The 12,917-nt window shown below is 40.7% G+C and overlaps 1 protein-coding gene across 2 annotated transcripts in view; it reads left to right on the top strand.

Annotated features, from left to right (window-relative positions):
- The window catches only part of LOC138638370 (mast cell carboxypeptidase A-like), a 62,900-nt gene that overhangs the window by 17,263 nt on the left and 32,720 nt on the right, over positions 1-12,917 (top strand). For both annotated transcript variants that reach the window (XM_069727603.1, XM_069727604.1), the window contains exons 3-5: positions 6,226-6,350; positions 7,712-7,808; positions 7,897-7,998. In XM_069727603.1, coding sequence (XP_069583704.1) covers positions 6,226-6,350; positions 7,712-7,808; positions 7,897-7,998 — 324 coding nt within the window. The remainder of the gene's footprint in view (positions 1-6,225; positions 6,351-7,711; positions 7,809-7,896; positions 7,999-12,917) is intronic.

Genomic DNA, 12,917 nt, shown 5'->3' on the forward strand with positions numbered 1-12,917 from the left:
GAGGACATGGAGGAGAAGGAGGAAGAGGAGAGCATGGTCAGTCATCCCCTTGGTGAGGACACAGAAGTCTTGCCTGTTAGCAGTCTGGCAGGTATTGCTGAGGTTATGTTACGCTGCCTTTCCCATGACCCTCGCGTTCTCAAAATTTTGGGTGACAGTCATTATGGTTGGTGACACTGCTTGACAAGCGGTGCACACCGCGCCCTAAGGCCACACAGCAAGGGCTGCTTCTCTGCATACACTCCCTGCATGGAGCAAGGATATGCCACAATAACTGCTTAATAATATAGGCCTCCCATATATATCACCCACAAAACGTAACTGATGAAGGTCAAACTTTGTGACCGAAACGTTTTTGTTGCTGTAAAATAAAACCACTTGCATACAAGTTGAGTGCCAGGTTTTGTTATATATTACTTGACACATGCTACAAAGAGAACATTCTATCTCTTATTCTAGAGGCAGACAGGTGTACTAAAATAGTGCAGTACCAGAGGGCCTTTGTTGTGGAATTATTAAAAACATTCCCATCTGAAAACGCTGGCGTCAGAGGTCACAGTAAGTTGGACAACCAAGGAGTACAGGCAAGAGAAACACAACTCCAATCCAGCAGAGGAAGTGGAACACTGGCAAAGTTCGAGAAGAGTTTTCTTAGACCCTCCCATCGCACTGGCCCTGAGGCTCTCACAAGGAGTGCAAAGGTTTGGAAGATGCTGAGGGAGTACCTTGCTGACCATACCAACGTCCTTCGTGATTCCTCTGTGCCTTATAATTATTGGGTATCCAAGCTGGAGACATGGCATGAACTGGCTCTGCCCTGCCCTACCTCTAGCATTTTGTCAGAGCAGGTATTTAGTGCCGCTAGTGGAATTATAACCGATAAGCGCATCCGCCTGTCAACTGAAAATGCTGACAGGCTGAATCTTATAAAAATTAACAAGGGCTGGATTGGGCCAGACTTCTCTATATGATTGAATGATAACAGCTTCTTTAGGTTCAACATTGAAATGCTCCACTGCCGGGTGTTCAACTTCAATACTGCAATGCTCCACTGCTGGGTTTCATTGTCAATACTGCAATTCTCCACTGCTGGTTCTTCTTTAGGCTCAGCACTGAAATGCTCCACTGCCAGGTGTTCAGCCTCAACACTGCAATTCTCCACTGCAGTTTCTTCAGCCTCAACACTGCAATTGTCCACTGCAGATTCTTCAGGCTCACCACTGCAATTCACCAATGCAAGTTCTTCAGCCTGCAATTCTCCACTGCAGTTTCTTCTGACTCAACACTGAAATTCTTCACTGCAGGTTTTGGAGCATCAACACTGACATTCTCCACTGCTGGGTCTTCATATTCAACACTGCAATTCTCCAATGCATGTTCTTCATGCTCAACACTGAAATGCTACACTGCCGGGTGTTTAACCTGAACACTGCAATGCTCCAATGCTAAGTCTTCATCCTCAACACTGACATTTTCCAGTGCAGGTTCGTCTGGCTCAACAATTCACTGCATAGGCAACAGTATGGGAGTACCAAATTTCTAATAATGGGAACAATGCTTTCATGTGGTCATCCAGGACGTCTGTTGAAAGGGTTATTGGGGTGCATCCAAATTTAGAGCAGGCCTTGCATTCACTTTTTGGGCAAACACTATATGAGTACAAAATTAGTAATAATGGGAACTTTGGTTTCATGTAGCCATCCAGGATGTCTGTTCAAAGGGTTTTTGGGGTGAGCTTAACTTTGGGGCAGGGCAGGTCTTGCATTAAATGCATAGACCAACAGTATGGGAGCACCAAATTTCTAATAATGGAAACAATACTTTCAGGTGGCCATCCTGTACGGATCTTCAAAGGGCTACTGGGGTGGCTGTTCAAATGGGTATTGGGGTGGCTGTTCTAATGGGTATTGGGGTGGCTGTTCATATGCAATGACATGATAGGAGACCCTTGTTTAATAATGGGAACAACAAAGCATATCTAGCTGATGGTCCTCTAAGAATAGTGAGGGCCTACTGCTGACCCTTTAAGAATAGTAATGACCGCCTGATGTCCCTTTAAAAATAGGCTTTGTGACTTGGAGTCCCTCCTTCATAAATGAAACAGGATGTGCAACACACCACATGGCCAGCTAAGGTTGTAAAATGTTAAAATTACTTTTCCCAGTGAATGCATTTGTCTTGGTTGAAAGCAATGCTAAAGTTGAAAAAGGCATCAAAAACACTACGTGTGAACATAGCCCAAGGTGAGGAGGAACATTTTTGTCATTGGTTATTTATTTTGCATTATATACAAGTCATTACCCTGGAAAGGATGTTCCTTAACATAATTCACAGAAAAATCCATTTTGGTTTCATTTTTGCATGTTTTTTGGTGAGTCTGTAAAAGTGGCAACAGACTCAGACAATATTGTTAACAGCAGTGACCTGGGAGTCAGAAATGCTTCCAGGGGGTCTTCCCCATGATGTTCCCATGTCATTTGAGCAATGTTGCCAACGATTTCCCCAGTTTTTAGACCCTCTAATGATCTCCAAGGGGAGCTGCAAAAATGCTCGAGTTTCCCATAGACTTACATTGGGCTCGTTGCTCGGGTTGAGCACCCGAGCATTCCAATTTGCTCGACCCGAGCAACGAGCACCCGAGCATTTTTGCAAGGACCAAGATAAATGCAAACACAAGATACAAATTACATTGTTGCTGAATAAAACATACTTACAAAAACTGAAGGCTATTAGCGCCTAAATTGGCCAATTCATATGTGCACATCAACCATGACCAACGACACTTCTCTGATCTCTGATGGGTTCTGTCATCCTTAACATGCCTCTCTTTGGCTATAAGTCTATAATTTAAATGGGCAAACATGAATTGACCAATTTATACACTAAGAACCTTCATTTTATAAGTACTTCTTTTTGTAAGTACATTTTATTCAGCAACAATGTAGTTTAGATCTCATGTTTGCACATACAGTAACTTGGTCCTTACAAAGTGCTGCTGAGACCTTTTTTTGTATGCTATGCAGTCATTGCAGCTTGCACCTGTTCTCATTATATGAAGGTGCTGGTCAGATTTTCATTGTCAGTTTTCCATTGGAGGTAGTGTCTGCTTCCTTTCTGACTCTGCACTACTCCCATCAGCCCATGGATGCTTTTAATTAGTGCTGGTTCCTATCTGCCCATTTAAAATTGTAGGTTTAAAACCTGAGAGAGGCAAGTTTGCCCATTTAAATTGTAGGCTTATAGCCCAAGAGAGGCATGTTTAGGATGATAGGTCCCATCAAAGAAGTGCCACCTTTCCGTGGTTGAGGGGCACACATGAATTGGCCAATTTATGTGCTAAGAACATTTATTTTTAGTTTAGATCTTTTGTTTGCATACATCTTGGTCCTTAGAGTGCTGCTGTCTCCCTTTTTTGTATGTTGAAGGGCTCAGTCTGCGTTCAAAGAATGGCAAAGATATAATTCGGTGCCTGTGTGTGTGAGGTCTCGATATGTTGATGGGGAGGGCTTGTTTTTCATCTGGGACACTAAAGCTGACATGCTGCTTTCTAGGTCGGTTGTTCTACCAATAATTTATTTTTTCTTGAGAGTAGTCTCTTGAAGGTAGATGCCCCTGAAGATTGTTTTATGGGCTTCCAAAAGGGAAATTGATGAAGTAGCTGACTGTTGATTCAAAGAGAAGTAATTCTCAAGGTGATTACTCAGTCCTTGGGAGATTTCTGGATAGGAAAGCAGGGAGTCATGCAGGGAGGAACAGGTCCACTGAATTAGAGAGTGGTTAGACGAGAGAGTGGTGAAAATACAAATGTTTGTTATATTAGGTACTAAGGCTGAATGAGCGAATATGTGGTCTATTCTGGTGAAAAATGAATGTCAATGGAAAGATAGGTGTAATCTTTGACTATTGGGTGCAGTTCTCTCCACAAGTCAACCCAGTGATGGAGAGAAAGGTGCTTACAGATGGAGACAGTGTTTACTGAGAGCGGTGATAATGAGGAACTCGACAGTTGAGGGTTGTTCGACTTGTCAAGCTTGGGATTAAGTATGCAATTTGAGTTACTATAGAGCAGCGTGGTGCCTTGTGCATGTTGGGCATGTTTTGACCCTAAGTCGAATAGGCGACATAGAAAGGTGGATTGGTGAGTGTTTGGGCAATAGAAGCAAAAGTCACCAATTGTCTGAAATAGTGCCTGTTATCAATAAGTGGAAGCCGTCAATATTTGCAATTTTGCAATTTGAAGTCACAAAGGACAGATTTCTTGAAGCAAATGGCTACACTTTTAGATGTATTTGAAGTATTGGAGGTATAAAAAGGTGGGTAGGAGGGAGACAAGAATTTTGGGTATGATGGTTTGGACAAGTGTGTCTCTTGCAGTCAGATTACATCCACTTGTTGGGATCTATAATAAGGAAGCACTTTATTGCATTTGTGCGAAGAGTTGAAGTCTTTCTCACCTCCCCCCACCGGTGATTAGCCACCCATATGTCCTTCAATAGAGATGTGTGTCAGTCATTACTTACTTCACACTGGAAATGCTCCCTTTCATTTAAAATAAGTGGTGAAGGCAGAATCTCAAAGAGATTTATGTCTGTGTAAGGTGCACAGGGCGATAGTCATGGGCGAGGGGCTGCTGTGTTCCCATACCATGCCACCCTACAAATAAACGGTGTCCCAATTCTTCTGTGCTAGGTGTGTGGTGCATAACACTCGTGTTTTGGTGGAAGGCCTCTGCTGTCTCTGGTTCTTGAACTTCAGGAACCGCCGCACATATTAGGGGGCATAAAATTTATTTTATAATAAAAAAGTTTACTTAACTCTTCATTTTCATCATACTGAAACACGTAGTATTGGGCACAAACATTTCTGTTTTCAAAGTTCATAGCACAGGAAGTTCTGATGTTTGCGGTTCGCTCGCCCTGAGCTATCCCTTTCCTGTCTGGCATCTCTGAACTCTGGGATGCTCTGTCCGGCTCTGCAGCTTTCATGAGTCCCACCCCAACTCCATTATGCAATTCCCCATCCAACTTCCCCTCCTAGAAAGATATTGAGGCAAACTTCTCAGTGCCTCAGTTGTACCATAGGCCCCGGACATTCTAGAAATGTTCCAAGTTTATAGCTGACATTCTCTTGCTACTGAACAGCCCATGCTCCTCGTGCCCTCAGAACTCCAATTAGTGCTCCCTCTCCATCTAAATTTTGACTCTACCTCCACTAACAAGGAAGTGTTCCTGTTGTTAACTGGCCCTTCCCCTCTCATGTTGAAGCTGTTCCTGAACACATTAACTGTTTCTATCCTAAACCGATCTACTTCATGAACTTATTGTGCCCACCACTGCACTACACCCAATCCTATCTTATAGCTAAATCTTAACCTATGTCCAATGTTCATCCTTTTTGTATATCTAATACATTTATCAGAACACATTGAGTCATCCACATATTGTAGCTATACATTAAGCATACATTTTGGTGCCTATAAGGTTCTGTGCAAAATAAAACATTTTTTCGTATACACAGGTTATAACCGTTTTCTTCTTATCAAGGGAAAACCACATGACCGTCCCAGTGACCCTCTTATATCCAGTCCATTTACATATTCAGAAAAAACTTGGATTTCTCTGCAATATATCAGATCGCACATATCAATTTGTCATTCTATTCAACTTTCTATGACCTACATGCCCATATTGATGATTTAAGAGATTTGAGTCTATTGACAGATTCACTTTAAATGAGGCTCTAATAGGAGGTCTAAGACGGGTGCCAAGGAAGGCACTTTAAGGCCTGCCAATATCATGGTAACATGTCAGCTTGTTTAGGTCTCTAAGAGGTGATGAGTTGATGGAGGAAGCCTCCCTCCATCTGTGTTATCAGTGATGCTTTTGACCTCAACATCTTTGGTGTTAATACAGGGATTGATGAGATATTGATCCCTAAGTTTATTCACAAGCAGCATATTTGTTGTAGAAACTTCTGAATCCGTCCCTTTAATTTTAATGGAGATTTCTCATGTACAGCACCATGGAATTAATGGTGCTATATAAATAAATTATAATAATAATTGAAGTGAATTTTAAGTCAGAAAGCATTCTTCAATAATTGTGTCTTGTCTGAACAGATCCCTAGAATCCTAGATGCTAGTGTATTCTGTGAACCTGTTCATACCTGTGGAAACTATTATCCATACTTCAAATAAAGATTTTTTTGTTATTTTAACTTTTACAGCTTGACTTCTGGAAACCAAAATATAGTCACCATGTTACCCCAAAATCTAATGTTTATTTTCATGCTGATGTAGAACAATCTAAAGTGATTGCAGAGCTCCTGGAAAAAGAGAGAATCAAGTACAAGTAAGTAATTAATGATAATTCTGTATCATGATCATTGAACTCTGCTCCATTTATTGTAACTTTCTGCGCTGGGATTTATGACAAAACCATAACTTTGAAGAACATTTCTTCATTGACCATTGGAATAATATTTTTCATATTGTGTGCAACCAATTAAAATTAACCAATTCGTTGTTTAAAGTGTTGTAACATATTATCTACATATAAAGTTTATACATCTTATTCTTCCTGTTCGAATTTTGTCTCCATTCCCAATTGAGCAGGCTATAAAATTTTTAATCTGTGTCTATTTTTCCAGTCTCTGTCGCATCCATTTTTCTCATATGGAGAAAAAAAGGCTTAGGTTTCCAAACCCATTAACCAGTAGGATACAGACAGCACACAGATGACATTCATGTGCTATCCATTTGTTTTTATGGGGCCATTGGCTTAAGGTATCGTTACACTAAACGATTTACCAACGATCACAACCAGCGATACGACCTGGCAGTGATCGTTGGTAAGTCGTTGTGTGGTCGCTGGGGAGCTGTCACACAGCTACCTGATCCTTGGGATCATTAATTAACTCAGTGCATATGAGTCAGGCTCAATCACCTGAAGACACCAGTAATGGTCAAACATGCTGGGAAGGCAGCTGGTTAATAATTTTAAAGCAATTGTTTGTTAGTTGGTCTACACTAAGCAGTAAGGTGTTGGTCCATGGCCACACAATTCACTGAGTTGATATATGATCGCAGAATATCACAGAACAATTAAATCACAGTCACATAAATATATAGGTACAGTAACTTCATAGCTCACTTTAATCTTGGGATTATTATTTGCAGACTGACTACCACTCTAATTTTCAATATGCTTCAGCAAAAGTAGTGCCGTAGTATCACACAATCCAATGTTAGCCTTTTTCGGTCCCTGTGTGGAATGAGTTGTGCGCTCTGACCTCCTATGCCCATACTGTAAAAGCATAAAATGGTGCTACTTTGCCTGTACCCATCTTTTAAACTGGCTATGATAGTACCCCCTGAATGGTTTCACTAAACCATGCCATGTGATAGCTGCAATGCATTACAGAGAAGCCGACTTGACCACAGTTGTCACTGGTAGTCCACTCTGTGACTCTTCAATAGTGTGTCAAATGGCATAAGGCTTTTAGAGGGGGCAGTTCCTTGTGAATTGAAGAGCAAATTATTTGAAATTGTGGGGACCTGCTAATTTCTTGAAATTTAAATTGAAGTCAATAATCAACTGATTGATACGATCAGCCCTAATATATTAGAGAGAGAGAAATACATAGTAATTTATATGTCATAATGTACTGTTATATTTCCGTTTCCATTATATTCTGTAAAATTTCCCTGTAGGATCATATTTCATGACTTACAAAAAGCTATTGAGAATCAATTTAGCAAAGGAAGTAAAAACAAGAAGGTCTTGACTCGCTACCGTGAATGGAAAGAGGTCAGAAACATCTCTAACCTACGGACAAGTCATCTGGTTGTCATTGAAAGAATGTGCAATTAAATATATATCTCGCTTGTTACATTAGATTGCCATGTGGGCTTACTCCATCTTATTGAATTACCCAAGCTTGGCTTCCATAGTACAGATTGGAAATTCATATGAAGGGCATCCCATGCTGGTTCTGAAGGTACAAATCTGCTTATTCCTGATACTTAACAATGCAAATGTCTTCTTTTACATACATTTCTATTGTTATTTTGTTTATATTGGTCAGAAATGCGCAGAGGTCATATCTCGTGCGTGCGAGAAATGTGGATGAATCCATAGCTACAAACCACATTGTCATGTGTCATGAAACTTTGGAAATTCGATAGACATGTTAATGACATGCAAATGAAAAAAAATTCAAAATATATTGATTTATTATGGTGTGAGATGGCAGCCAAACCCCTCTAGCCTTCATTCCAGGTACACTAACAGTTTGGCGTTACATTGATTTGGTGGTGGTACCAGGAGCATGGATATTTCTCCAAAATGTCCCAGGAGCAATTTTTCAACACAACAGCAGGCCGCCTGTTGCTCTTGTCACTGTGAGCAGCTATCATGGCTTGAACTGTCTGCAGACTTGTTGAGCAGCAGATCTTGATGCCTTGCATGCCCAAGAGTTCAGTAGCACCTTAGTATGTGACAGCTGTGGGTGTAGATAATTACGGGGCGATCCTGCAATTAGGATGCAGAGGGGGTCCCGGTTCCAGAGCCTGACTGTCTCTAGAAATCACATTTCCCAGTCTTTAGCTCCAGAAAGTTTACACACAACCCTTTACACACATTTCCAGAACAATAAAAACAGAGAGCAAAGGTCAATGTCAGAGATTCAGCCAAGTGTCGTGACTAGTGTTGAGCGATACCGTCCGATACTTGAAAGTATCGGTATCGGATAGTATCGGCCAATACCCGAAAAGTATCGGATATCGCCGATACCGATATCCGATACCAATACAACTCAATGGGACACCAAGTATCGGAAGGTATTCTGATGGTTCCTAGGGTCTGAAGGAGAAGAAACTCTCCTTCAGGCCCTGGGATCCATATTAATGTGTAAAATAAAGAATTAAAATAAAAAATATTGATATATTCACCTCTCCGGCGGCCCCTGGACATCATCGCGGGTAACCAGCAGGCTTCTTTGTTTAAAATGCGCGCGTTTAGGACCTGAGGAATGACGTCGCAGCTTCTGATTGGTCGCGTGCCACCCATGTGACCGCGACGCGACCAATCAGAAGCCGCAACGTCATTCCTCAGGTCCTAAATTCCTAGAATGAGGAGTTTAGTACCTGAGAATGACGTCACGGCTTCTGATTGGTCGCGTCGCGGTCACATGGGCGGCACGCGACCAATCAGAAGCCGCGACGTCATTCCTCAGGTCCTACGCGCTCATTTTAAACAAAGAAGCCTGCCAGTTACCCGCGATGATGTCCAGGGGCCGCCGGAGAGGTGAATATATCAATATTTTTTATTTTAATTCTTTATTTTACACCTCACTATGGATCCGATACCGATACCCGATACCACAAAAGTATCGGATCTCGGTATCGGAATTCCGATACCGCAAGTATCGGCCGATACCCGATACTTGCGGTATCGGAATGCTCAACACTAGTCGTGACTAAAAAAAAGCCCCAAATACAAAACACGAAAGACCGTGAAACAAACAGAAGACTGTGTAGAACAAAAAGTCCTCCAAACATCAATTACTAAATAATTAAATAATTTTATTGAATGAAACATTATAAAAAAAAAAATAGCTGGAGATGAAAACAGACCATACAGAAATGGAAAAAGCAGACACTGGACAAGTAATAAGGTTTATGTCCGGGAATGTGAATACGGAATTTGCAACATCCAACACTGCTAATATCACTCAAATGATTTTACCAAGAGAAAAATATCACAGTGGGTAATACCTGATATATAAAAAGTAAATAAAGTGAATAATGCAAAATAGTTATGTTACACCGGTGGATGTAAGATACCTACATAAATAGATAAAACCGGACAATACTGGGGTTTGTTTCTGATCACGCCCAATGAGGTAAATAGATACATAAGGAGTTTTAAGTCACATGTAAATATATGACTCATAGAAGGGGCCATAAATAAATAGTGCACACTATAGCTCAAGGTAAATTACCATAACAGCATATGTATATGCAGGTAAGAGCCAGGGACTATCATAAATACCCAGATTTCAAAAAACGATCCAGTGAACCCCTTATCATGCGTTTCGATATGAATCTTCCTCAGAAGGGGGGCATAACCTTCCTGTTGGAGAGGCCACCTATTTATACCAAAATCCAGGTGTGTCATACATGCCTGTTAATGGAAACACCTGTTAGCCGCCGAGGTCCAAAAAATTCCAGAAGTGAGGTCCGCCATCTTAGGTCAGCGTAACCCGGAAGTGCATCTCGATGTGTTATCGCCGACCTGCCCCAAAACACCTCCCCATCAGCACCGCATGACTGGAGTGTAATCATTGTGGTTGCTATGACCACCGTTATTCATTACAGGGGTGGCCAAGTCCATAGTACCTTCCCTCAGCACATCATGTGATCCCAGCGTCATGAATTTAGTTGTCATAGTATCATCTTCATATTTACACAGTAATGCATCTTTGTTTAGAGATGTTAGAGAACAACCAATGAACAGATTAATAGAAGTTTTTCTCTCTCTACCGGGCAAAAAATAGTAATGAACCATATAGCTACATAACCTATTTAGTACTACCAATAAGGATTAAAATTAAATATATGCAGAGATAACATATAGCTTAATATATAGAGAAAGACAAAAGTGGTACCATGGAGAAAAAAATAAAAATAGAAAAAATCACAAAACTAAATTCTAAAAAATGAGACAAATTTAAAAATTTATTTAAAAAAATACAAATACAAATAAAAAATTAAAATAAGAAGAAAAAATGTTGAAAATAAAAAATAAAATAGAAAATAAAACAGAAAATAATGGTGGGAAATAAATGAAATGCTAAAAAGGCAGAAAAAAATCTTCTTAAAGAGGCAGTGCATATTTTATTATACCCTTATAGAAAGTGAAAAAAAAATACATACTGTATTTTCTGGCGTATAAGACTACTTTTTAACCCCTGAAAATCTTCTCAAAAGTTGGGTATCGTCTTATACGCCAGGTGTCGTCTTATAGGGCAGGTGCGGAGTAATCTGCGGTTGCCGCATATTGTGGGGGGAGCGACCCCAATGACGAGGTGAGGGGGCACCTCACCGGGAAGGTGTAAGTGAAGCAGAGGCAGAGAAGGAGATAATAGGATACAAGGGTGAGCCAGATGAGTGACAGAGGAGTGTTTTTCTAGGCACAGCACCGCTCTCTCTCTTTTTTGCATAACCCTGGCATCCCAGACGCTGACAATTTGCTTCACTTACACCTTCTGGTGAGGCTCCCTCACCTCGTCATCAGGACCACTCCCCCCCACTATATACGTCGACCGCAAATTGCTCCGCACCCACCCTATAAGACGACACCCGGCATATAAGACAACCCCTGACTTTTGAGAAGATTTTGTATTTTAACTGGAAAAGTTGGGGGTCGTCTTATACGCCCAGTCCTCTTATACGCCGGAAAATACGGTATATATAACGTGAAAATACAAGAATAACTGTAACACTGTGCTTTAATTATATAAAGGTATGATTTATTATATATAAAGTGCATGAATATATGAAGTAAAATATAACAATACAGCGAAAATGACACATTGCATAAGTCATAAAGTGATATAATAAATAATAACAATATGAAGTGATGTAGTTTGTTCAACCACATATTAAGTGATGAAGTGCATAATTGAGTATATAAAGTACAACATTACAGTGAACAGAAGCTAAAAGTATATGCTACTGGAGAAAGATAGCGCAAATAGGATCTTATCCGAGATACAAGTGGCTTGAATACTATCAAATTGTACTCACCAGATGGAGCCACAAATCGAGCTTCTGTGGTGTTTCCTGATGAAGAAGTCTTTGAACTTTGAAACGCGTTGAATAAAAACCACATTTTATGCAATATACCCGGATCTTCAGTTATTCAGCAGCACAGAATAAGTCCACGTTTTCTTCTCGATTTTTATCCAGGAGCTAAAAGTGACACAGTGCATAGGTCATAAAGTAATGTGGTTTATATTACCAAATATAAAGTAATGAAGTGCATAATTGTCTAGGATGAAGGTGCTAAAACTCAATATATAAAATAACATACCCTGCATGGTACTTCTGCCATATGCTTGGGGGAGAAAGAAGACATATTATTTGACACTAGATGGAGGCCTGATGCTATCTCATTGGGAGGGCGGTAATGTCACCATGGGGGCAGGCATGAGGCGCTGTTGTTGCCTAAAGGCAACCTGTGATAATCTAATGACTTTTGCATCAGGGGACTCATGTGCTTGACGCCTACACTTATATGCATTGTTTTTGTCCCAGCGGTGCTGTTGCTCTTCAAGGTCTCATTTGCCATTTGTTGTCTTTGATGTTGTGCCTTTGCTGCTTTCTTTTCATTGTCATTGCCGTGTTTTATGAAGAGCCATGTTGGCATTGATATTTGCTTTTTAAAGGGGTTTTCCCACAAACAAATGTTCATTTTTGAAATTGTCTGTGTCTGACCGTTTTCCGAACTTACCACAGCTCCTGGGCAGGGGAAGAAGCAAAAGACAATACTGACATTACAGAAGGAGATCGCAGAGGATACATTTTGTGAGGTAAAATATTTTTTAAAAACAGTCAGTGAAATATTTTACCTCACAAAATGAATCCACTGTGATCCCCTGCTGTAATGTCAGTATTTTCTTTTGCTTTCTCCCCTGCCCAGGAGATGTGGTATGCTCCGTACACAGTCAGACAGGCAATTTTTAAAATGAGCTTTCGTTCAAGGGAAAACCCCTTTAATGTGACCGGCTTCCTCTGCCTGTAGAAACGTCGCGCATCTGCCGCCGGGATCAGCTGAATGATTCACTGCACCTGCATGTAATTCACGCAGGTGCAGTTAATCAGACCGCCGCCATCTTTGTGCAGACAGAGAGCG

The sequence above is a fragment of the Ranitomeya imitator genome, chromosome 5, assembly GCF_032444005.1.
Source record: "Ranitomeya imitator isolate aRanImi1 chromosome 5, aRanImi1.pri, whole genome shotgun sequence".
In the NCBI taxonomy this organism is placed as follows: domain Eukaryota; kingdom Metazoa; phylum Chordata; class Amphibia; order Anura; family Dendrobatidae; genus Ranitomeya; species Ranitomeya imitator.